Source organism: Ochotona curzoniae, unplaced genomic scaffold (genome assembly GCF_017591425.1).
Source record: "Ochotona curzoniae isolate NIBS_2020 unplaced genomic scaffold, NIBS_Ocur_1.0 contig_430, whole genome shotgun sequence".
Classification (NCBI taxonomy): Eukaryota; Metazoa; Chordata; class Mammalia; order Lagomorpha; family Ochotonidae; genus Ochotona; species Ochotona curzoniae.
In genome coordinates this window covers 19019979-19045689 of record NW_024466219.1, presented here as the reverse complement: position 1 = coordinate 19045689, position 25711 = coordinate 19019979, and the positions used below count along the sequence as shown (strand labels likewise).

The 25711-nt window shown below is 37.6% G+C and overlaps 1 protein-coding gene across 2 annotated transcripts in view; it reads right to left on the bottom strand.

The window, feature by feature from the left end:
• Positions 1 to 13098: 13098 nt before the first annotated feature.
• The window catches only part of SYT14 (synaptotagmin 14), a 162040-nt gene continuing 149427 nt past the window's right edge, over positions 13099 to 25711 (bottom strand). The window contains exons 7-9 of one of the 2 annotated variants that reach the window (XM_040985292.1): positions 18357 to 18546; positions 15852 to 15908; positions 14189 to 14623 (exon numbers count right to left, since the gene is read on the bottom strand). In XM_040985292.1, coding sequence (XP_040841226.1) covers positions 14310 to 14623; positions 15852 to 15908; positions 18357 to 18546 — 561 coding nt within the window. In that variant the 3' untranslated portion in view covers positions 14189 to 14309. Of the gene's footprint in view, positions 14624 to 15851; positions 15909 to 18356; positions 18547 to 25711 lie in introns of both variants that reach the window. The other variant, XM_040985293.1, reaches the window with a different exon arrangement.

Genomic DNA, 25711 nt, shown 5'->3' with positions numbered 1-25711 from the left:
CATTGGATTCCCAAATGTCTACAGCCAAGGTGGTAGGCTGAAATTGCCCAGTTGCATACATGACCTACATTTTGTGAAAAAGGCATGCAGAAGTCTTTCTACAGTAGGGTTTACAGTGGTTAGCCTCTGTCTGTTCATCACTGCCTGGTGAGTATAGGTCAGTGAGCATGGAACTTGTCTCTAGTTTTATAGAGTGTTACTCAAGGAGCTTCACCCATACTTGGATCTCATTGACATGACACGTTTCTGAACTTTATGTTAATACCACACTTGTAAGAGACTTAAAGTTCTTGAAAGAGGGCTTTCAGAAGATTCTGTACATGGAGAGATGTGCACCCTTGTGACCAGAGGAGATAGTGGGCAGAGAGCACTGGCAGAAATGCCGGTCTAAGATAACCACGGTGACACAAGCATTCATAACATGGCAGTCATATTCCTTTCCGTGAATTGTAGAGTCTTTGCTTACTTCTTTTGAATCTAGGGAGAGCTTTGTAATGGTGTTGACTAATCAAGTGATGCTCTGTGACTTCGGAGGACAAGCCACTATGGCAGGTCTGTTTTCTGAGTATACTCGTTTCTTGGAGTCTAGCTGCCAGACTGGGAGGAAGCCAGGCAGTAGAAACGCTCAAGCCAAGACTCCCACTGACCACCAGCATCAACCACAAGGAGTGAGTGAGTTTCACTCTAGTTCCAGTCACATGGCCATAGTCATCCCCAGCTGCTGTCACCCCTAGTAATACCATGTAGAATAGATAGAAATTTTCCTTGCCATGTCATGTATAGATTTGTTAATAAAATAAATGGTTGCAAATTTTTGAAGTCCACTTAGTTTGAACTGGCTTACTATGAAACAACAACAACAACAACAAAAACTGAGTTACTGAGTTAAGGAGAATGGAAAATAAGATAGCCACATATGATAGAATTATATTTAACCATAAAAGGGATTAAGTATTGAGAATGCAAAAACACAGAAGAACCTCAAAGATTGTATGTTTAGCAAAAGAAGCCAGGCACCAAGGTTTCTATTTATTTGAAGTTCTAGAATATTCACCTATAATGAATAATTAAATACTGGTTGCCTTGGATCTAACTAAGGAAGGATAAAGGGAAGCATCCTTGGTAAGTGGAACTAGTCTATATTGTACAAAAGGAGTGGGTCACACAAGTACAATCATTTGTCAAAATTGTACAAGTGTATTTATGCATTGCATTGTATGCAAAATTTTCATAAAATGAAAAATGTGAAAATTAGTTGGGGACAGGCTGGAAATAGAACATACAAAACTGACAAAATGTTCATTGCTACAAAAGCTGATAAATGGTACCTAGATGTTCTTTGTTCTATTTTGTTTACTTTGTAGATACTTCAGCTTTCTCATAAAAGCTTTAAAGAGAGAAAATACTGATTTTTGTCAAAAGGCGTTACTATAAAGCAGTACAATTTCTTACATGGCTGCTAAGTAGGCTGAAAAATAATACCAAATGGATGTTTGTTGAATGTTTTAACTAAGGTAGTATTTTATAAACAGGTAAATAGATAGCAAACACTAAGACTGCTAAAGTGAAACACCCAATGTGACTTACAATTACTTGTTTCTAAAAAAAATTTTATCATTCTATATGGTTCAATCTTTAAGTAGCATGTACATTTCTCACTATTTATTTACTAATTACTGTCCAACACCCAACATTTGTAAAGCATTAGTGGTAGAAACAAGTTCCAAAAATAGAAGTCACTACACAAAAACAAAACTAGTTCTGAATAATTGACCTGACAGAGGAATGGCACTAATTTAAGTTACCAATAATTAAGATAGTTTATTAGCTTACATTTTCCCAGGAAGAACCCTTTAGATGTCAATTTATTTTCAGCCTCTTCCAATTATTTATTAATGTTCTTTACTAAATGGGGGGAAGGGTAAGGATACAGAATCTCCAGTATGCTATCTTCATGTTGTGTTCAGTCTTGTGCAACTGGTTTTTTAAAAAGTCACCTATTGTAATTATTTTGGTTAAGGTGTACACCACAGGCATACCACAAATCTCACCTATACATAGTAAACAAATATGAAATTTGATGAATCCCAAATTCATACTTTCAGTTCATATTTTCCTTCTGAGCTCTGGGCTTATATACACAACACACTGGAAATCTTACCTGGAATCTCCTGACGGGCATCCAAAACCAAGTGACAATATTCTTCTTTTAAAGAGGCTTACTCTGTGTGAGTAGATGGCAGCGTCCTATATTAAACCGCAGAGCCGGGAACTGAATGTCTGCCTGAATTTCACCCTCTCTCTAATCTCCATGCTGCAAAAGCTCTGACTTTCCACTGTTTCCTTTTCTACATTCTTTCTAGAAACAACTACCTATGCTAAAACGTTTCCAACCAAGATGACTGCAACAGCAAGACCAAATTTTATGAGGAAACTGCAGATTGGCATATCTCATGAAGAAGCTGTGAAGACGCTCCAGAAAAAAAAAAATCAGTAAACTGAATTCAACAGTGTCTAACAAAAATTATTTACCAAGTAAGATTTATTCTAAGTGTGCACGGATAGATCAACCATTGAAAATCAATGTAATCTACCAAGTCAACAGGCTGAAGAAGGAAAAACCTAGATGACCATTACCAACCAGAAATACATGTGCCAAAACTCAACAGCTATTCACAACTAAAAAAAAAAGGCATTCAGCAAGCTAGGAATAAAGGGGGGGGGGGCTTCCTTGACTTGACAAAAACCATGTACAAAATATTTAAGCCAACATCACACTTACTGGGAAGAAACAATACACCATCTCCTTAATACCGAGATCATGGCAACAATGCTCGCCGTCATCATTTCTAATCAACATCCAACAGGAAGTACCATTTGGAACATTGAGGGGGAAAAAGCAACTTAAAGGTATATACACAGGGAAGGAAAAATAAAAGGTATTCATTATTTTTTGTAGAAAACATGATTGTCTATCTAGAAGTTTCCAAAGAATCTACAACCAAACCATCCTGAAGGATACAGGACATAAGATTAGTGGAAGACGGGGCTGAACTGTGATGTGGTGGCTTAAATTGCTGCCTGCCATGCTGGTATCCCACTTCAAAGTGAAGGTTTAAATAAATGGAAAGATATTCTGTGTTTCTGGAATAGCGAACCCAATCACAACTGCGTCATTAAAACTGCAAAACACTATTTCATAGATACCAACCAATCGGCTTTCAAGTTTATATTGATAGGCAAATGACATAAGATAATGTTGAAGAACAAAGTTAGGGTATCAGTGCCCATGCTCCAACACAGCACTACCTGACAGTCAAGGCAGCGTGGGATCAGTGAGGGAACAGATGTGCAGATGAATGGAATACAGAGCCTAGAAAGACTCACACAAGTCCAGTCAACTCATCTTTGACAAAGAAGTTAAGGCAGGCCTGGTGTGATAGCCTAGTGGCTAAATCCTTGCCTTGCAACAGCTGGGATCCTATATGGGAACTGGTTTGTATCCCAGCTGCTCCATTTCCCTTCCAGCTCCCTGCTTGTGACCTTGGAAAGCAGTAGAGGATGGTCCAAGGCCCTGGGACCCTGCACCCATGTGGGAAATCCGGAGGAGGCTCCTGGCTCCAGATTTCATATTGGCTTACTGGGTGGAAGACTCTTCTCTGTATATCTGTCTTTCTAATAAAAGAGAAAAAAAAAAGATACTCTTTTCAGCAACTGGTGCCAGAACCAATGAATAATCAAAAGCAAAACAACAAAACCTAGACAAGCCCTTATATCTCCCAATTTTATTTTTTACTCAAAATAGTCATAGATACTAATGTAAAATGCAAACAACAAAACTTCTAGAAGAAATTCTAAATGACCAAGTATGTGGTATTGAGATTCGTGGTATGACATAAGAAACACAACCTCTGAAAAGAAAAAAGGGATAAATCAAACTTTACAAACACTAAACACTTCTTTCAGTCAGACACTGTTTAGAGAATGGGAAGACAGGCTGCAGGCTGGAAAAAACACTTGGAAAACACGTAGTTGATTAAGGACTTGCATATAAAATACACAAAGAACTCTTGAGTCTCACATTAAGAAAACAAACAAACCAATCACAAAAATGGGCCAAAATTTAACTAGACACCTCACCACCAAAAAAGATACCCAGATGGAAACATTATATCCCATCTGTAGGAAACTGAAAATTGTAACAGAGTGAGACACCACTACATACCTAAACACAAAGAATGGCAAAAATCCCAAACAAAAACAAAAAACCCTTCACAGTTTCATTTGCTGGCAGGCTGTAAAACAGTAAGAATTTTCATTAATTGCTGGTGGAAATGTAGAATCTACGCTGAAAAACAGTTTAAAAACATTTATTTGAAAGGCAGAATTATAGGGAGAGAAAAAGCATCAGGGAAAAGGAAGGAGTGGGGGAGGGGAAGGGAGAGAGAGGAGAAAGGAGGAGGGAGAGAGAGGGGGACAAAGAGTGGGGGGAGGCAAAGGAGAAAGGGAAATGGGAGGGAGGGAGGGAGAGAGGGGTAGAGAGAGAGAGAGAGAGAATAACTTACACCTGTTGCTTCATTCTCTAATTGTCGCAAGGGACAGGGCTAGGTTCAGTTGAAGTCAGGAACCTAATATTCCACCTGGGTCTCCCACATAGGTATAGGGTTCCAATCATATGAATTATTTTCCACTGGTTTCCTAGGCACATTAGCAGGGAGCTGGAACAGAAGTAGAGCATCCTGGACTAGAGAGAATACTCATACAGAATGCCAGCAGTGATAGTGGCAGCTTAACCCACAGTTCCACATATTGGCTCTATTCTTTTGAGTTGAGCAGTTACTTCATGGCAATGGTAAATATGCCCAGTAATGTATTTCTCAGAAAGTATCCTAGTCAGTTGATGATTCATGATTGTGACTTGCACCCATTGATTTGGTATTTAATCATACAGAAGTAGTTGGAGTATCATACTTTAACAAATCATTATAATGTGTTAACCAAAAGCAATATTCTACACATTTTACTGAGATCTTTTATTTTTAGATTGGAAATGAGTTTATTTTCAAAAGGGAAACAATATGGAGCGTTTTGATAATTTATGAGGAGAGTTGATATAAATATTATTTTGCATACTAGAGATCAAATCAGTTAAAGCCAATTAGTAATTAAAACACAATCCTAACACATTATGATGAATAGCTACCCAATCTCTGTGAAACAGAAAACAGCTTAGTGATTTGCTAGCAAGAATGCAGATGTGATTATCTCCTGGAACTGCGTCTCAATTAAACTTTCTCTGAAAGACAAAACAAGCCAAGACCAAGATGGAAGTGCTTTTGTTCAAAATATTCAATAACAAATAAATTACCCCAAATAGAGACATTGCCTAGAATTCAGGAAAAAAAAATTGTGAGTAGTCATAAGCAAGACTATTTCTTGCCCCAGTGGGAGATGAAAATGAAAATTCAGCAGCAAGTACTAGAAAGGATGTAGGTCTCACCTTATGAACCCATCTCCTTGGAGCAATAGTGGCATTTCATGTTTTTATTGTGTTTCAGTAAACTTTACAAAAAGCAAAAAACAAGAGCAAAAACCAAAAAACCTACGCCAGCCCAACTGGGCATTGATATTCTCCCCTTTCACAAAGTTAACAGAAAATGCTCTCATTTATGGGAGTAAGGATTCCAAGACAACCAGAGATTTGATGATGCAGCAACTTTAATTTCTGTCAATTTTAGAGCACCATATGTTTAAATTCCTTTTCATATGCAAAATAGTACTTGTTAAGTCTGTCGTTATAAATCTTTGTTGCTGGAAGTAAAACTGTCCAAAAAATGAGATGGGAAAAATACATAAGTCCAGCGTCTCTGGGAAACAACACAACTATCTAATGAAACAAAAGTAAAAATTAACAAATTATCACTTTCAAATGGAAAATTACTTTGCTAAGCTGAGTGGATATGAGTGACAACGATGTCCCATTAAAGGAAAGCTAAAACTACTTAATTTTGTTCTTAATTGATATCAATGTTAAAGAAGACTACTTAAAATGTCAGAGATGTCTGTAAGTTTATTTTTGTGGGGAGGCCAGACTTGACTTAGAAAAAAATAAAATGACCCAAACATTTTGATAGCAATATTTCATATCACATTTAAACAAGATTTCTTCTAGACCCAAGATTGTATAACATTTGCATGTAACCACTTTTGCTAATGTAATTGATATTTTATTTTGCATAACAGTCATATTAATACTTATTTGTCAGTGATAAGAATTAGGGCTCATTTTTGTATATTATTATTAGAAAGATCAGATGTTTATCTATTCCACGTGAGTACTAAAGTATGAATTGATTTCTTACATAAAGGTGAAGTAAAGTAACTTTTAACCCACACAAAAATTTATTCTCTGAAAATTAAAATCTCCTTTGAATAGTAATTTTGACATTGTTTACACAGAAGTCAACAATTTCTTTATGTAGTACAATTATACAAAAGGAAAAGGCACCGAGACAATCGGTGTATATATAGTAGAAAAGTAGTTAGCAGAATAAAATGCAACATATAGCACAGATTCAATTATATGAAAAATGATCAGATAGATGCTCATTCTATAAAACAGGTTTTTCACACACTCGTCTGTTTATATTTTTGATCCAAAATGCAAACCACTATGTGACAATAATACAACACCCGTTGATAATCACACAGACATCTGTATATATTAATAAGATCCACTGATGGTTTAGAGTCACTAGCAAATGTGTTAGAGACAATTCAAGAACAAGGGAGACGTTATTCAATAATGAATTTCTTCAGGTTGTCTGAGTTTGCTCACAGAGCATTTAGACGTCATCATACAGTTATACCCATTATTAGAAAAATAAGTAAGAAAGCTCTGTAGAAACTATATTATTAAAGAGGCTTTGTGCCTCAAAAGATGAGAGGGAAGAAAAAAGAAAGGCAGAAAGGGAAATAGTAAATAAAAGACCTGCTAATTGAGTTGTCCCCAAAAATCACATTATTTTGAGAAATAAAACGTATGAACTGTTGAGCAAGGATGAGCCTCATGAGTTCTAGAAAAACAATAGATCAAGACCTTTAAAGCTCACATAATGATCATTCCTCCTCAAGACGAATTTAACTGAAAAGTAGTATTTATGTACTTGTTTACCTCAAAATTCTAATAAAAATCAAGCCAAGTTTGGCTGTCTCTTCTAATATCTTTAAAGATTCCTCAAAATTATTGTCACTATATTATTTTGCAGAAAACGTATTTAAAATAAGGCTATGCAGAAACATAATTTTGTAATGCAAGCTAATACTGAAAATTTTCTCCTGATAAATATTTTAACACAAAGCATGGATATAGTATCACAATTAGTTTCTTGCTGGGCTTCTAATAATTGTTCAAACAGATCTAACACTAAGAAAGTCAATTTTTGTGCCAAAGCTAATCTGTTCTTCTCTCATACAACAAATGTGATGTAATTGTGGGAAATTGTGGAATATTCTCAATTTTTATCTAAGATGATTGCTCAAAGGAAATAAAATTTCTATATTCCTCCACCAAAAAAAAAAAAGTGTTTTTCTATACTCCATAGTATTTATTTCAATTTGTTTCTTTTGGAAATAGATTGGTTAAAAAAAACATGAAACTTTAAAAACCAGGATTTAAAAAAAAGGAATATACAAACTAGAGAGGGAAGAGAGAAGATCAAAAGAGATGACACAAGGACCTAGAATTCTTCACTTCACAGTTGGGGCTTTAATATCCCTAGGATAGCATGTCTTCTACAGGTGCTTGTTGATTGCTCTCATCAACATTAAGGGGGCGTTTACACAGGAATGATGCTGAAGATCTACCCTGATGGTATAATGCCTTGGTCATTCCTGAAAATTGCGTCTTCAAGAGGAGGCTGGTGGCTCAGCAACGGACAAGAACCAGTTGGGAAGGGCCTCACGGCAAATAGCAAAGAGAAGCAACGAACTAAAAGTTGAGGGGGAAGTAAAAGCCTCACTTTCTCATTCAATAAAATATTCCTACTTTGCATTAACTGCTCCAACATTACCTGAATATAAATGAATTTTGAGAATATTTTAGAGGAATATTTCATCTCATATATGGGGCATTAATTTTTGAGCACATTATCAGATGAGAGTAACAGGTTTACGGAATTATCAGAAAGATGTTAAGATTTTTCTTTTAAAAGTAGTCTTGAATATTTAAAAAATTCAAAAGTCAAAGACTACAAGTTAATAATGAAAATAACAAAAAAGATAAAGGAGGGCCCCTAAAATGCTGTCAAACTGATGTTGCAATCATATCAAATATTTTGCACTATAACTAACACAGCCCTGACTTCATCCTCATAATTAATTATTTAGACATTTCTATGTACTAACAGGTTTGAATTCCACAATAAAAGCAGAACAAACCTTTGTTAGATTAATAATCAGGAATCTTCTCCAGTACCAGTCCACATAATATGATTTTAGGGTACTTCACACCGTTCAAGATAAGTAGATGCTAACAATAACTACGCTAACAGCAAATGTCTTCGGATTAGAGAACATCACTCTGCTTTATGTCGTCTCTGAGAGAGCCTGCTTGTTCTCCCTGCTGGCTGGTTCTTTGGAGAAATGTATTATTCAGCTTTGATGCACAAACTGATACCTAGTGTGAATGTGTGTGACTAAGAGTGGGTAGAAAGGCAGGGAGGAGGAATGAAGCAGCTGAAAGGGGTACATACTGGCTCAAGCAGGGGGGAGAAAAGGGTAAGTATCTCAGATTCATTTTGATAATAGACTAATAATCCCAGGCTACTGAACTCTATCATTTTAGGATTATATTAACCAGGTCTCAGATTATAATCAAATACAGAGATACCCAGCAGTTACAAAACTGTCTAATCCTCCAACAATATTATTTTAAAACTTCAATTAACTTCACATCTCAGTAGGCTGAGACAACTTTCAAAATGTAGAACATATTACTATAAAATATATCATATAAAGAAGAGTGACTGCATTTCAAATGAAAACATAGATAAACTTTATCCATAATATGTGTTCTTGCTTGTTCAAATAAAGGACCCCGAGAAAGGACAAAGCAATGAAGTAACTGCATGAAGTTACAGCAGAAGTGATCTACAGAGGTCCTAATGAGGAAGCCAGCACTGAAGGTTATCTGATTAGTGCAATGACAAGGAAGCCACTCGGGAAGATGCTGAAGAGAAGCAAGAAGGCTCAACCCCACACAAGAACACAAAAATGCCACCACCCATGGCTGCTTCCACTCATGTGCTCAAAGTCCAGTCTTACTCCATTTAGAACACTGACACAAAAGCTAGCTCTATCACCCCAGGGATTCTCCTTGCTTAATAACTATCACTATATAATTACAAGAAGATAGTAGTAATTCAAAGGAATATTCAAGAATCATAAAACATAGCATATATTTATTTTAGCAAGAAATAACTGAAAAGCTGTATTAAGTGTGAATGTATAGGAACCTATGATTAATTCTTATTTTCCACAAATACTTTTCCTTTGAAGAAAACACAAGACAAACATCCTTAGCACTACTCCTGATCTTCATCTCTCTCTCTCTGATTTAGCTATGGTCACATCTAAAGATCTAGCCTATAAGGTACTGGAGCATTGCTATCCATTTTTCTAAGTAGCAAGCTCATTATTCTACACCATTATCTCAGGCAGAATTTCCTGGGGTGCATGTAGCTCCTTGGACTTCGCCCCAGACCAAATGAAGCAAACTCTCTGGAGGTGGAGTTCAGTATATGAAATAAAGCTCTCAAGAAGCACTTGCTTGTGGTTTGTTCCTGGGAGGCACAAAAATCTGGAGTTTGTTGTGAGTCTAACTTGTTTTCATTCTGTCAGACTCACCTCAGGAGTCACCGTCTCCTGGTGGGCTAGAGAGACACATGCAGCAAAGCTAGCTGTCACTCCTGTGTCTCTTTAAGGGGAAGCAGGAATATACTGCAGTGAGAGTACCAAGGCAGGCAAGAGGCCTCTGGCCAGGGGCTTGAGGTAAGACACGGGTCTGACCGTATGGGTTTTCTGCTTCCTAGGGTAGGAAGGTGCTCATGCACTGTGAGGATACTTCGGATGCCCAGAAGCAGTGAGAAAGCACAATCGACTGATTAATGCACCTCCAGAATATTAGCATATGTGTAAATGAATCTCAAATATTTGGGAATCAAAGTCATCTACAAATACCATTTGTGTCATAAAAGAATGAACTCCTGATCCTTTTTTGTCATTTTTTTTATACCTAATTTTGTCATTCATTTAGGGTGTACAGGATTGTCATTTAATTCAGTAATCTTTTAGAGATACTGTTTTTGCAAGCGGTGATGTGGAATGCAACCTGCATGTGTGTAGTACAGGTTTCACAGTAATTTACAGTTGGGTTGTGAGCCTGGTTCCATTTAGGTACTTACTGACTGATGACCTCGGCAAAGTTGCTTAACCCTTGAACGGTGAAAAAAAATCACTGCAGCTTCTTCATTGATAAAATGTTCATAAATACTTCCCTCAGAGTACTGTTGGAAGAATCAACATAATAAGTTATGGAGCCAGCCCTTAGTAATTTATAGCTCATAGTAATATCATCTCTATGACATACTTTGGAGGGCCTAGCTGATATTTCAAAATCAGCTTTGGAAATTACTTGTAGCTCGGTTACCCTTGCAGTCACTACTAACTCTGGCTGCCTTCAGTGTAGACTGCATGTGAAATAATGTAATTATAATAACCATCAACCAATATGAAAACCTTCTAAGAGTCATCTGTAGACAAATGGCAATTTTGTGCAAATAAGTCTATACCATTTCTATGCACATCTGGATACGTATCCTGAGAAAACATGTCAGTGACTATTTCTTTAGGTCATATGCTACCTAAAATTCATACCTTCCAACTGCCTATTTTTAAGTTAGTTTGAAACACTGGTATCATTCGATCTCCACATCCATTCTCACCTTGAATAACATCTTCAGTTCTATTCCTTCTCTCTCTGTGTTGGTGCAATCTTATTCTGCAGTCACTGATTATGCCCAGTTGCCTATGATAAGTGACCTGAAAATGATGATGGTCTTAAAGAAACCACTCAATGGGTGGCCCTGGGCGTCAGCATCATGAAGTTCTTCTACCAGGCTGCAAATGTAAATGTGAATTTAATCAATATTTTACCACTTGATCAATTAGCTTTCCCCCTTTTTAAACTGTGGTACAACTTGTTATTTTTGTCAGCAAATACGATGCTATTGAGGATTTACTGACTGTATGCAGTGATGGTCAGTTGGACTTCAAGCAAAATGTGGACAGTACTGAAGACACAGCACCACCCAACAAAGTTTCTGAAAGGTAAGATGATTATCTTACCACACCAATACTTTACCAGCCTGAAATACTCTTCGTTATCTGTGCAGTAATAAACATCTACACTTGGCAGTTCATTTGGAAGACTGTGATTCTAGGCCCAGAAGCTCTCACAACTGCCAGTCAACTGTCACCTTTAGACTGTTTCATTTTATTATAAAAGTGATGGGATTTTAACAGAACAATAAAGAAGTGAGTTGTCTTTCTCAACTTTCTCAGTCAACACTTGCAACCCACCAGTGGGTCTCTATTTGTTACAATTACTGACATATAAAATTTTGTCTCTAAGTTTTCATGCAAATTTAAAGATGTAAGTATTTTGTCATATATCAGACTCAGTAGATGGAGCCTTTTCAGGCCAATGCAATCTCTTCCTAAGAAAACAGACAATTTTGGAGAATAATTATTTTAAGTGTGTAAAAATCACAGGACAGTGGCAGCAAATATCACTCCAAACTAAACACAGTATCTGGCAAGTGTATAGAGGGAGAAAAAAGAACCCATAAGGTAGGAAGTGTTTTCCATTCAGTTTTCTGAGAAAACCAGGATTGATTCACCTTGGCCAATGAACACTCACACACACACATTATTTAGGTGTGTATGTATGGGCATGTGTGTGCACTGTACAGTCTTTGAGAAGCTGAGATGAAGAAAGGATCCTTCCTATGTAAAAAACAGTTGATTAATTTTTAGGCCTTATAGTGCTTGATCATTACACTGGTTTAACTCAAGTTATAACAAACCATACACCCAATTCTGGGCATAATCGGAAGAAAATGGTGCATTTGATAACGAATTAGGTCTTTTCCTTACTGAGAGTAAAAGCACCAAACTGGTCTTACTAATGTGTGCAGCAGCTACAGTTCACTTCCTAATAACTCTTATTTATTAGGACAATATCAGTTGTCAGCAATACAGTCAGTTGTTTCAAACCTGGGAAATACCGCTCAAGTGTCAAATGCCTACGTCCCATTTCCTATGAAATCTATAGCCCACTTTTTAGCCTTGTCCCCTAGTGCTACTGAGAAGACAAACATGAGATATTTATTTCATCATTTGATGCATGTTTCAACTTTACAGCCTAATTTATATTTTAAAAAAATTGGAAAAAGCTCATTGATATAACTGGAAAAGCATGGATTTTCCCTTTTAATGCAACCCTAAACTCACATCTCTAAGTTCCATGTTACCCAATATGACATTTGCATTTTAAAAATTGTTTTTGTGTATGAATGCGTACAGCTGCCATTTTATAAATAAAAAAGATATAGAATTTTGATTTTTAAGGCCTTTTAGTACAGCCAAGCCAGAGTAAACAAATGATTTTGTTATTATGGTAATAACAAGTTTTAGCTTACAACTAAATCTAAATTCCTATGAATAGGAATAGGAACAATAACACACTGCCTTTTAGTAACAGGTAAATATATGGTTCTATATAATTTAACCAAAAATGAGAAAGAAAAAAATATTTTTCATATATGTACACACAAAACATACTCTATTTAGTAGAGTATATATGCATGAAATTATATACTAGGTAAGAAACAAAATTAAAAAGAAAACAGCTTATAATATTTTTGATAAACTGGAATTCCTAAACATAAAAAGAATAAATCAAAGTGTGCTGTCATTTAAAAAATTAGTACAACCTTTACATGTGTCTGAGGAAATAAAGATTTTTGTGACATTGTTCTGAGGAATCTTTATATTTATAAAAATTGAAGGCCTAATTTCGCAAATACAACTTTCAAGCTGTATGAGCAAATTTAGCTTACAAGAAAGGCACAGGATGACGTCACGTAGAAGCACGTTGTTTGTAAATTTCATAAAATCTCATCACAAGTACTAGAAACTTTGTGAATCTCAGAAGTGTTAACAGGATGTTCTGAATCAAACTGAGAACTGATAGTCTTTATATCACAAATACAAATTGAAGTAAAAGTCAAGATTTAGAGAGAACAGTTTCTCATTCTGAGTGCTACCTGCTTTATGCAGTGTTGGTTACTAAGTACTCAGAGCAGACACTTCTCTAATTTGAATTGTTTTCAACTTTTAACAGCTTATCTACTGTATTTTTAATTTTGTAAGAAAAAGTATTTTCAAATTACTATAGTTTTAAATAGTTAATTACTGAAGGGAATTTTAAAGTAAAGGCCTGCTCTATTAGCTTCCTACATTGGAATACAAGAATACAGGAAGTGCTTTCAACAGAAAGTTACATAGTTCTACAGTACAACCTGTCTAAAAGACTTGCAAGGGACCAGTACAGTGACTGGGTCTCTTTGGATCAGGCAAAAGCAGTAAAGGAAGACATGAAGCTGAAAAAAAAAAGTGACACATTCAGAAAACTCCACAAAAATGAGTACTTATATGCACTTGGATTTAGTGTTACTAAAAGAACCAAGTGCACAAAAGGAAAGTAGCTGAAATAGAAGTTTTCAATGTGATTGCGACCCTTCATCATTAGATGTAGCTTGCGATGTAGCTGGAGAACTGATTGTTTCATGTCAAGAGCACATTACAAACACCAATTATAATGGATGTTATGGGTGATACTCAAATACTGTTACAACCAAAATTCTGACTTTGAGAAATACTGAAAATTTCATTTTGCTAAAGTAAAACTAACTTCAAATCAAAGGCATGTATCCGGAGGACTGTTAGTTTAACAACAACAGTGTCAGTTCTCAGTTTCCCAAACAAGCTCTACCATATAGATTTTTTTTCTTCATTAATGTCAGTGTTAGATGTTCTTTCCATTGGATTGAAAGCATTTTGGTAGATCGTTGAATATGCTTCTTCAGAGTACAGCTCTTCTAGTGATGATTAGGTAAAAAGCAAGATACGGTAATCAGAAATAACACGCACAGCCTTGGGCTGTCATCGGCGCGGTGTCCTAGCCATCACGACTCTAGCAACGCATGCCATCTACACACTTGCTGTCCTTTCGACTCTTTCATTTTAGTCCAGTGATTGAGCTCCTCTTCTCCGGAGCTGTTGAGACCTAAAGAAATCCAGCCTATCATCTCTTTTCTTTTCATGCTGCGTTTGTTATACACAGAAAGTATGAGTGTCACATCAGAAAGTTGAAACAGGGCCACTTGAAAAACAAAAGTCTCCTTATATACTGGGTTGGGCTGTCCTCTGCGGATGGATGTCTTGCATTTGGACATCTCTTGACCCATGGAATTCAGCAGAGTTAACTTAACATATGTATCTGAAGAAAGAAATAACATACCACAGATATCACTTGAAACAAACTCAAAATCATTTTCTTGTAACATACGCTGAGAAGATTAAATAAACTTCACAAGGATATGGTGTATACCATGTTTAATGGTAATTCCAGTGATTCCATTTTAACATAGATGCTTACAAAATGTAATAGAGAACATTAAGTAGGCCAAAAATACTTTGGGGGTAATATAGCTTAACCTCACTATTACTCAACAATAACTGGAATTTAAAGGTATACCTCATAATCCTTCCTTCCCCGTCTCCTCCTCCCCTGCCCCCACCGCATCCCTCACCACCCACCACCACCCATGCCAATCCCATCCCCTTTAGCTTCACTAAGCAGGACGTCATAGCATTAATAAACACTTAGCAAGCTCAATTAGCCACAACACTGTAAAGCATTCCACTGTGTTTTCAGAGAATAAGAATAAACAAACAAATAGAAATGAAGGCAAATGGAGAGGAGGACAAATATGCAAAAGATGACATCGAAACAGCTTAGGATGAAATGTCAAAAAAATCTCTGCATGGATGTGGTTTTAAAATATATCTTAAAAACATCGAAGTGCTAAAATGAAGCCAAATGCATTAAGAGTTCAAAGTTTAACAATAAAACTTTCTCTTGCTTTCATGCAACAGTACATTTAATGTGCTTTAAATAAATATGACAGAAATTCTTTTAAGCACAACTGAACATGAAATCTTAAGTATGATAGCTATTTTCTTGAATTAGAAAAAAGAACCTGATGTGATGTTTAGTGTACGAAGTGAACGTAATAGCTCATTGCCTGATTATTTGGGGAAAATTCTCGCTTTAAAGATTGTGCTTTCAAGTTCAGTAGATCCATGCAAATGATCCTCAGCATGTTGATCCATCATGTGTACTTCGAATCAAAAGTCAATTCGTTTTAATGAAAGTTGCAATATTTCTCATGAAATATCTTTCTATTACATGAATCAAAATACAGATAGATAGAAAAATAAAAACTTCCATTTAAAAAAGTTTTGCCTGCTTTATAGATAATCCAAATACCATCATCCATAATCAGAGATAAATTCTACGTTAGTTTTTATTTGAAGTACCACAGATAATAAATGTGCATTTTTTCAGAAACCAACATGGTGGACAGCTTCACTGCTGGCAAGTTTTAGGGGATTTTGTTTTTGCATGAAAAGACAACATCCAATTAGCCTCTACAGGAACTCACCTCGGATTATATAAACCTGTCCACCTATCAAGTGTTTTAGACAACAGAACAGTCCATCTGACAACAGGGGGTGGAAAGCAGTAAAAGAAATAATGACCAGATGTCAATCGTTGGGTGAAAGAGGGTCAAAGGTTAGAATTAGAGAGGAAACACTGTTCACTGGGGTGGAAGAACACAAAACTTCAGCATTTTAATTCAGGCTGAGGGTTGAACAAAAGGGCCGTCAGGTAAATTTCATGGAATGAGAGTTTTTACGGTCATTGTGTAATCTTAAATAAAATTACACTACTTTAAAGGGGGCATCTTTACAATGATATCTTCTTGGTATAAAGCACATTGAACATAGAATCATGCAAATTACCAGAGTATAAAAGACTGAACAAAAGTCATTAAGGGTCATTATTATTATGCAAATGCTAAGTTTGTCCATGCAATATTTGATATTTACAATACTTTCATTACTCCCAATGTGATATAAAATTAAGTTGCACAAAATAAAAGAGTTATCAAAATTTCTGTTCTTGAATGTTGCTATTGTTTCTTCAGCTAATACTGGGATTATTCAGTATGTAGCATAATTCAAACCTTAGATCTTTCGTGTAAGTAAAAAGCTACAATTTTATATAATTTATTCAGTTTGTGAAAAACTGCTCCAACTGTTTTACATTTATGTTATAAATATCCTACTTTTGCTTTATAAATCCTTTGTGTTCAAGCAATTATTTTTAATGTTGACTTGTATTTACTTCCTAGTTACCTCCCAGCTAACACCATTAATCATCTTTGTACTGAAGACTGAATTCTAAAATCACGGTAATTGCAATCACTTATTATTATTATTTTTTTAACCAAAAAGATTGGCTCTAGGTTGTAGATGCAAATCTTTCTTAATCGTTTTATTACTTGCCCCTGTCCCTGCCACATTTCATTTTAGTTTGTGGTTCTCTGCTTTCATCAGACTGGCTAAAGTAGAGATAAAAAAAAAAAGCAAATCAACAATTACATTCTCCTGCTTTTCAGCTTCTCCAGTGAAATACTTATCAAAAAAGTAAACTATTCACCAATGCATGATGGTGAACAGGTAGCCAGTACTGCATTGGAGCATTTCCCAACCAATGTCTTACACAGGGTGTGTACTCCTGTGTCTGCCACAGGCCTCTCCCGTTCCTTCTCCTTCAGGGATGATTCACTCATTTACTTCTCAGTCTGCACTCCGAGTGCACGTTAATGACGATAACCAAGTCACACTTCCAAATCCGTTTGTTCTAAAACTGTTTCTTTTCTGCTACTAACTTATCCTTCTGAAATGAGGAAGCAGACATCATAATCCCAGCCTTCTCAGACACCTTTCTTTGATGTAAGCCTCATAATTATGCTGAGACACATGGTATTTATTTTACCTCTAAAAAAACAGACTTAGGTCATTCATTTAAGGATAGAAATATGAATATTATAGTAGCCTTCAACTTTTTAATTCAGGGATAGATGTATTCCATGATATACCAACGAAGTGAGCTCTCCAATAATACTTGGGGCAAACCAAATATATATTTATGACTTTTCATTTCCTTGAATAAAGAACTTCCATGACATTTAGAAGTAAAGGCAATTTAATTCAAAGTCAGAAAAAAAAACCTGAAACCTTTCCTTTTTCTTTAATAGCTACTTATACTTGGAGTGAAAGACTGCACAAAGCAAGTCTGTAGGGAATCTTAAACAAATTTAAGGCTGTATTAGTATCCAGGATTTCCTTTCAAATTTTCAGTTTAGGGTGTTGACAGATATAATTTTAGAAAAGTATGAAGACATACATAGACGGTTTAAAGATCATCACATGAGCTTCTCTGCACTCACTCACCTATCCCCACCCCAGGGACCTGGAGCTGCACAGAGAGCAGGGCACAGGGTACCCAGTTCCCATTCCTGTCTGGCATCTGAGGTAGACAGCAAAGCAGAACTTATTCTGCCACAGGTAAAGCCCATTCTGTTCCAGACAAGGCCCTGCCAGCAGGACTGGGTTGCAGTTTCACAGGAGAAATGTGAACACTTTCTTCAATCGTTAACGGGCAAAAAGGGGAAGACTCGGAAGCAAATACATCAGTTCATAGTACTGCATGCAGACAGGAAACAAAGTAGTAATGTTTGGGTAAAAACAAAAGCTACACACAATTCTAGTTCATATTTGGGTGTACTAGTTGCTTTTTTAAAACACTGAAACTTTTTCTGGCATTAAAACATAATGGTCATGATAGGCTTAACTTATTCTGTAGACACTATGAAAAATTAAAAGTCCTGTCACCTTACAATTAATATTTTGAATTTCAAATTTTTCTACTTCCCAAATGACTAGAAATAGAAGACACGAAAGAGATTAGTTGATGATTATAACTTTTCATTTTGATTGGCTAAGACTAAATGATAGGATTGAAGCTCCTAACGCTGAGAGTTCCGTAAGTACAGAAAACATTAGAATAAAAAAAAATAGATGTTTTTTTTTTCACTCACTGGGTGGTCTGTTTGCTGCCAAGTTTTTGAAGTGGCTGCCTTTTATCACTTCTGCTGATAATCTTCCAGTTGTGGCATTATAAAGCAGGCCGACGAGAATTTCGGGAACTGAGCCGTGTTCGAGAGACTGACAGGAGGATGCACTCCCACTACAGGACATCTCTGACATGCTCATTTGGGAGTCACAGCCCTGGAATTAAAAATAAAATTTTTATAGTATCCTATAAAACAGATGTGTTAACAGAGGTATGTTATGTTTTTTGGACTTAGGTAAATCACAACCAAAGAGCTACAAACCAAATTCCCTCAACTTCTGCTTAGGAAGCTTGTCCTTAGCAATATTTAGTCCCTGGATCTTTTTTCATTATGTAGGAGTCAAAGAAAAGGAAATGATGACCTTCATAAGCTCCTGCATATTAACATACAAATAAAGAATAAAATTTTTCTTAAATTTATAGGTGTTAATGAACCATTTTCTAGATGGATGTGGAAAATTTTTGAAAGACTTAACCTATGAGGCTAGCATTGTGGCACAGTGGGTAAGGCTGCCACCTATGACACCAGCAGCCTATACAGGCATGTGTTGGAGTTTCCTGTTAACAAGCCTGGGAAAGCAGCAGATGGCCCAGGTGCGTGGGCCCCTGTACCCAAGTGGGTGATCCTGGATAACCTCCTGATTGAAGGCTTCAGACACAATCCTAGTTGCTCTGACATTTGGGGATTAAACCAGTGGACAGTTCTCCCTCTGTAAATGCCTCTAAAATAAATAAAAATAAATATTTAAAACTCAAAAAGTAGGACATTAACTAAAAACAAAACCAAAAACAAAACCCAAACAAATCACTTTCCGACCCAAAGAGACTGATAGAGATTAAAACTTTAACTGGACTCTCAAAGATATAGACACACTTTAACAAAATAAAATTCTCTGTTATTTACAAATCAACACGTAAAATACAAAGATGCCTAGATGTTTTAAAGGATGGAAAAAAATTTTGCCATGCAATCAAGAATCAAATTAAAAACAAAATAAAAATGGATACAGCTAAATTAATATCAATCTGCGTTGGCTTTAAGGTAATGACTACCATTAGAAATAAAAAAGTATATGTAAAAATAATAAAATATTCAATTTACCAGAAAGATAAAATAATTCTAAATCCAAATTCATTTAATAACACAAGAAAGCAAAAAAATTGCCAGACTAGAAAGAAAAGAGAAGCCCAAGCTTGAAGGAATGTTAGCACACTTCTCTCAGTAACTGACTAAACAAGCAAATATGGTAAACTTGGAGAAAACCTGAATATCATCGTGAGCAAAACCTGGTCTAGTGGCCACAGGTAGAATGTTATGCTCAACAACTTCAGAGCAGACATTTCCAGGCAGCAAGCAAGAGGATGCTTTAAAATCCTGCTAAGTAACCATGAAATTTAAATGATGAAAATCATTCATATTTTTATTGATTAAAAATGCAAACTTTTTTAGAGAATAAAAATTTCTATATTCCTGGAAATTAAGACTATATTTCCAAACAACCCAAGGGCAACTAAATGTTAAAGACAATGAATTGTTTGAGAAGACCAATGCAAATGGACAGGAATTTGATAAAGAAAAAAAAGGCACAAAAAAAACAAAAATAAAGAGATTCAGGGATGACTGTTGTGGTACAGTGTGTTCACCTGCCACTTGGTATGCTTGGATACCATAAGGGAGGGCCAGTTCTAGTCCCAGCTGCTCCACTTGCAATCTAGTTTTCTGCTAATAGGCCTGGTAACTCAGGGAGTGAACAAGAGGCTAGAAGATCTGTCTCTCTTTCAAATATGCAACTAAGTAAATAAGTAAGCCTTTTAAAAAGATTTATATATTTGCTATTGAAAAGGCAGACATACAAGAGAAGGAGCAACACCTTGAAAGATCTTCCATCCACTCCCCAAACAGCTGCAAAGGCAAGAGCTAAGTCGACCTGAAGCTAGGAGCCCAAGGACTTAAGCCATCCTACACTGATCTCCCAGTGCATAAGCAGGCAGCCAGATTGGCAGTGGAGCCAATCTGTGTCCATATCAGTGTCGAACTAGTGTCCATATGGAACGCCAGCACCAGAAGCAGTGGCCCAGCCCACTATGCCATTGCACCAGTCCCAGTAAATAAATCTTCAACAAAATAAAAATCTAGCAAAAATTTAAAATAAAAACCAAACAAGAACATTACAAAAAAAGAACTACATGAATTTTTCATTCATAAACCTAGATTCAAAAGGTCTTTATAAACTTTTAGCAATCCAAATCCAAGAACATATAATGTTATACTTGCAGAAAAAGAAATGGTTAAGCTTCTCTTTTGATGCTGCCAACTACTCATAGTGTTACCACTTTAGTCAACATTCTGGTGGAGATAACAGTCAGTGAAAGTCCTAGACTTAATTACAGGCAATAAAATGAGATAAAAAATGTTGAGGGACAGGCAGTTTGAGCTAGCGGTTAAGATGCTGCGTCCCATCTAAGAGTACCTGGGCTTGACACCTTGCTCTACTCTGCAACTTCCTGTCAATGTAGGTCCTAGCAGGAAGTGCTATGACTGGTCACTGATTTCCTGCCACCCATGTGACAGACACAGGTTGAGTTCCTGGCTCCTGTATTGGGTCACATCGAGGGGCCATTTCAGGCACCTGGGGAGTAAACCAGAGATGGGAGTACACGGTTGCCAACTCTCAAGTAAACTAAAGAAAAAGAAATTAAAGTATGATGATTTAGAAGGGAAGTAGAGAAAATTGTCTTTATGTGCAGATGACATAAGTATGTACTCAGGAAGTCAAAATAAATCTATACATAAATTACAGTTTTTCACAAAAGTAAAATTTAAAAATCCAAAATTACTATATGTTAGCAATAGATCGTACCACAAAATTGAAATAGCAAGTATTCCAGTGTAAAATGTAAATATCTAGGAACAAATATAACAAATGATATGCAAGGCCTCTGTCCATTCATAATGAAATAAATGAAAGGCAGCCTAGGCAACATTATTCATGCTGATCCAAACAGCAGATAGATAAAAATTCTGCAGTGAATTTATAGAAAGGTGTATTAGAAAGCAGTGAAAATCAGTTTTAACTACATTTATGCATGTCATTTTGAGTGGACAAACACTGATCACAAAAGGATACCATTTATATAAATTTCAAGCACACACACATAAAAAATGACAACAACAGCAAGAATCTAGGCAAACCAAAGCACAGTGTTCCAGACACATGAGCAGCTGGCGAGATGGTAAAGAAGAGCACAACAGTGCCCCCATCCAAGTGCAAATAGAGTTTACAATATCAGGGTGGGGCGGGATGCGAGTTTTGGGGTGGGATGAGGCAGGTACTGGCTACATGTTTCCTTGTTTTTTTTTTTTTAACATTTATTTATTTTTATTGAACGGCAGATATACAGAGAGGAGGAGAGACAGAAGGATCTTGCATCTGCTGGTTCACTCCCCAAGTGGCCACACTGGTCAGAGCTGAGCTGATCTGAAGCCTGAAGTCAAGAGCCAGGAGCTTCTTCCGGGTCTCCCAAGTAGATGCAGGGTCCCAAGGGTTTGGTCCATCCTCTATTGCTTTCCCAAGGCACAAGCAGGTAGCTGGATAGGAAGTGCAGCAGTTGGGACTCAAACTGGCAACCATACGGGATCCCGACATACACAAAACAATGATTTAGTCACTAGGCTATTGTGTTGGACCCTACATGTTTTTTCTTCACATGTATAGCAGTTATGTTATTTATGATAAATAAGTGACTTACATCTCTAGTTTTTTTTTTTTTTTGCACTTTTCTAATGGGAATTGGGTTTTACAAAACAGAATGACACGATGCAAGAACACAATCTATGCAAACTAACATACAATGGTAAAAACACATGCTGAAGACTTCCTCACTTCCTCTGAAGATTCCTAGAAGGATTCACTCTGTGAGTTAAAAAAGAAAACTTCACATTGAAAATTTTGAAAGTTTTTATAAATCTTCAAGGTTAAATCTACTGCTTTCTATCTGAGTAATGACGGAGGACTACTTCGTAACTGGGAACTGAATTAACTCATTGGACTAATGTTAAGGCTAGAATCTCTCAGACCCAGAATGGAGAACCACATAGAAGACACATCTTACAGTTCTAAATCATAGAGCAAACAGCATAGTTTGGTATGATTTCAAGATACCTGGAAAAGACGCAATTTTAGCTCGGTTCAGTTCAGATCTATCATCACTTAGGAAAGCAGTGTTGCAAGCGTGCTTCCACACATGTGGGGCATTTGTGACATCAGCCTATTAGACTAGCAGCATCTGCTTAGATACTGTAACACACGTTTTTCATAATTCAGTATTCCTCACATTGGCTGACTGCCAGATAATAAGACTTGACCCCAACAGCTGCTTATCAATAGGACCACATTGTCACCTTAAAGAAAGCGAGGGACACCCCAAGAAAGTGATGGTAAAGGCCTCCCCACTCCTAAAGGGAAATACCAACTTCTCTTCCTGACTCCAATGCTGAGGAAATTCTCATCTCTGAGTTGAGCAAAACAGTGAGAGCGCGGGAGAGCGCGGGAGAGCGCGGGAGGATCCTTGGTGGTCACATCCTATGTTGGGGAGATGGTAGACACAGTGTAGAACCTACTCAAAGAGTTTCATTCTGAGCTCTACCTGAGACATCGTGCTAATCTCCCAGCCTTTCCAAAGAGACCATTGCAGCTGCCTGCCCCAGGCTGGCCGTGTGGAGCCAGTCCAAGGAGGCCTGGGCTCCAGCACACGCAGGACACACCAGCCACCTCAACGGGGGAAGCAGTGGCAAGAGCAAATTAACTGCAGAGGCTCTGAGCGACACTGGCATCTTTCCTCAGACTATTCCTCAGGGCATGCTGCCACTCCATTCTGCGTGGATTCAGGAACATCTGCCTACCCCCTCCGCAGATCCCATCATTAATTTATAAGTGGGGTTCGCCTGGGCGGCAGGAACTGCAGGTGATTAACCCAAAGTCAAACAAATTCCAGTCTTAACTAGGTCTCCTTAAAGGAATAGTCCCACAGGCTCCCCAAAGTGAAAACTCTTCCCTTCTTGCATGATATTTTATTTCTTTTTAATACTTCTCCTCCTTCCCCTGCTGGGTCTTTTGCTCCAGGGTGTAGGATTGCATGCCATTCTGTGAGAATAGAGAAAAATCGATTTAATTTTTCGGAAAAATGAATAAGCGTGTAATGTTTACCGTAGCCAGAATACGAGCTTTAATTTCTTGATGGTGTAACTAGGTTAAGATTGGGTGGGAACTTGTCAGCACAGAGAAAATGACCATCACATGAAAAATACGACCGAATTTTTACTAACTAAACATGGTGGGCTTTTTATAACTATTGAACTGATTCCAGCTTACTGAAAACTAGTTATACTGGGTATTTTTTAAGGTAAAACTGCTGAACGGCACAATGACAGTTACTAGACACTGGGAGAGTTTCTGTTGAATGCTCTCTGATGGTGGCTGGTGGGGAGTGACTGCTTTTTAATTTTATTTATACATGAATTCCCATTTTTCTGAAAATGAGCAGTGTGTGTGCAGAGGGACTGAGCAGTTGCAGGAGAGAGTCACCTGCTGAATGGCTGCAGCTGCCACCCTTGCCAGGCTTCAGCTCAGCGGCAGCGCTGCCCCTCGGGGCCCTTCCTCAGCCCCAGGGAACTCAGGGAGGAGACAACCAGAGGCAACCTCAGCAGAGGGAAAGCCAGAGCGGCAGAACTCCTCCAATCCCCAGCCTCCCACACACTGCTCTGCCAATCCAGGAAGGAAAGTGTATTTCCACAGGGCTTTGTTAAAACACCCTGTGAATCAAATAGCCACTTGAGCTGAGCAGTGGGTGAAAGGGCAGTTGGAGCTTCAGAGCACTCCTGGAAGCTGGTCCACCTAAAGCAGTAGGCTTTATTAGGATCCTTCCAGTTACAAGACACCGAATATCTAACAGTTACTGGTTTAAGCAACATAAGGGAATCCAGATGCTTACAGAACACAAGAGCTTATACAGAGGCAGTTTCAGCTCCCTGGGAACCACTGCCCCTTTATCCATTTCTTGGGTTTCCTCCCTGAATCTAGCTTCACTCTCAGGCAGGCTCTCAGAGTTGCCAACTGGTTTTCAGCAGCTCCACCTGTTGTGGGTACGAGGAAGGTGGCTTCCTGATGGCTCACATCAGACTCCAGAACTGGCTAGCCAGTGCCCATGAGATTTACTTCTAAGGCTTTGAAATGAAGTTGGACTCATTGGAAGCTCAGGGAAGGCTGGGTCCTAAGAAAAACTGGGTACTGCGGACCTAAGAAAATAGATGGCTACAACTACAGGAAAAACAAAACAAAACACAAAAACAGATATAAACTGCGCAGTCCCTTCAACTGAGCTGTCTGTCCTGGGCTTCCCCGACCCATTAGCCTTCAGTGAGGACTGTTGCACTGCCGTGCTAATTGGGATTGTCTCCTTCAGGCTTTCCGCTGAGCCAGCGTGCAGACATGAGCCCTGCAGGAGCCACGCAGTGACAAGGTCACTCAGTGCAAGAGAATGTCACTACACTTTCAGCACAGCTCCAACACTTAAGGGGAGGGATAGTAAAAAATATAAGCAGAGAATTCTCACTCCTGCGTGTGCTGGGGCCTGATACTACACCTGCGTATTATCACTGAAAAATTAATGTATCTGATAGTTTCACACAGATGAAAAATTAAAAATTGTTTATCCTAGAGGAAGAAAGAGGGAGCTAGAATCTGAGAGAGAGACAGATATCCCTTATTTGCTGGTTTACATCCAAAATGCCTGCAACAGCGGAGGTGGGGCAAGGCCAAAGCTGGGAGCCGGGAACTCAACCTGCATCCTCCCAGGTGGGTGGCAAGGGACCAACTGCTTGAGTCATCAGCTGCTGCCTCCCTGGGTACGCATCAGGAGGAAGCTGCAATTGGGAATGGAGCCAGGACTCAAAGCCAGGTACCAGATTTGATATGGGACGCGGCTGTTCCAGCTGGCATCTTAATCACGGTGCCAGAAGCCTGTCCCCAAAATAATTTACAACAGTAGCATTTGATGATAGCATCACGGTGAAATAATTTTGAAAAATCCCTGCTCTGATCCAAACTTTGTCTAACAGGGTATATCAAAAAGTTAATGGAAAGTGAAATTAAAGGCTGCAAAAATTTTGAAATTCATGCATAGTAGCTTCATAATATGCATTTCAAGGGAGTTTATAAATTAAAAATATTTTAACTAGTCATTAACACTCAAAATAGTTTGTAGATATAATTCTAAGAATAGAATATTATCTTCCTCCATCCCACTCACCCTTCCTTCCTC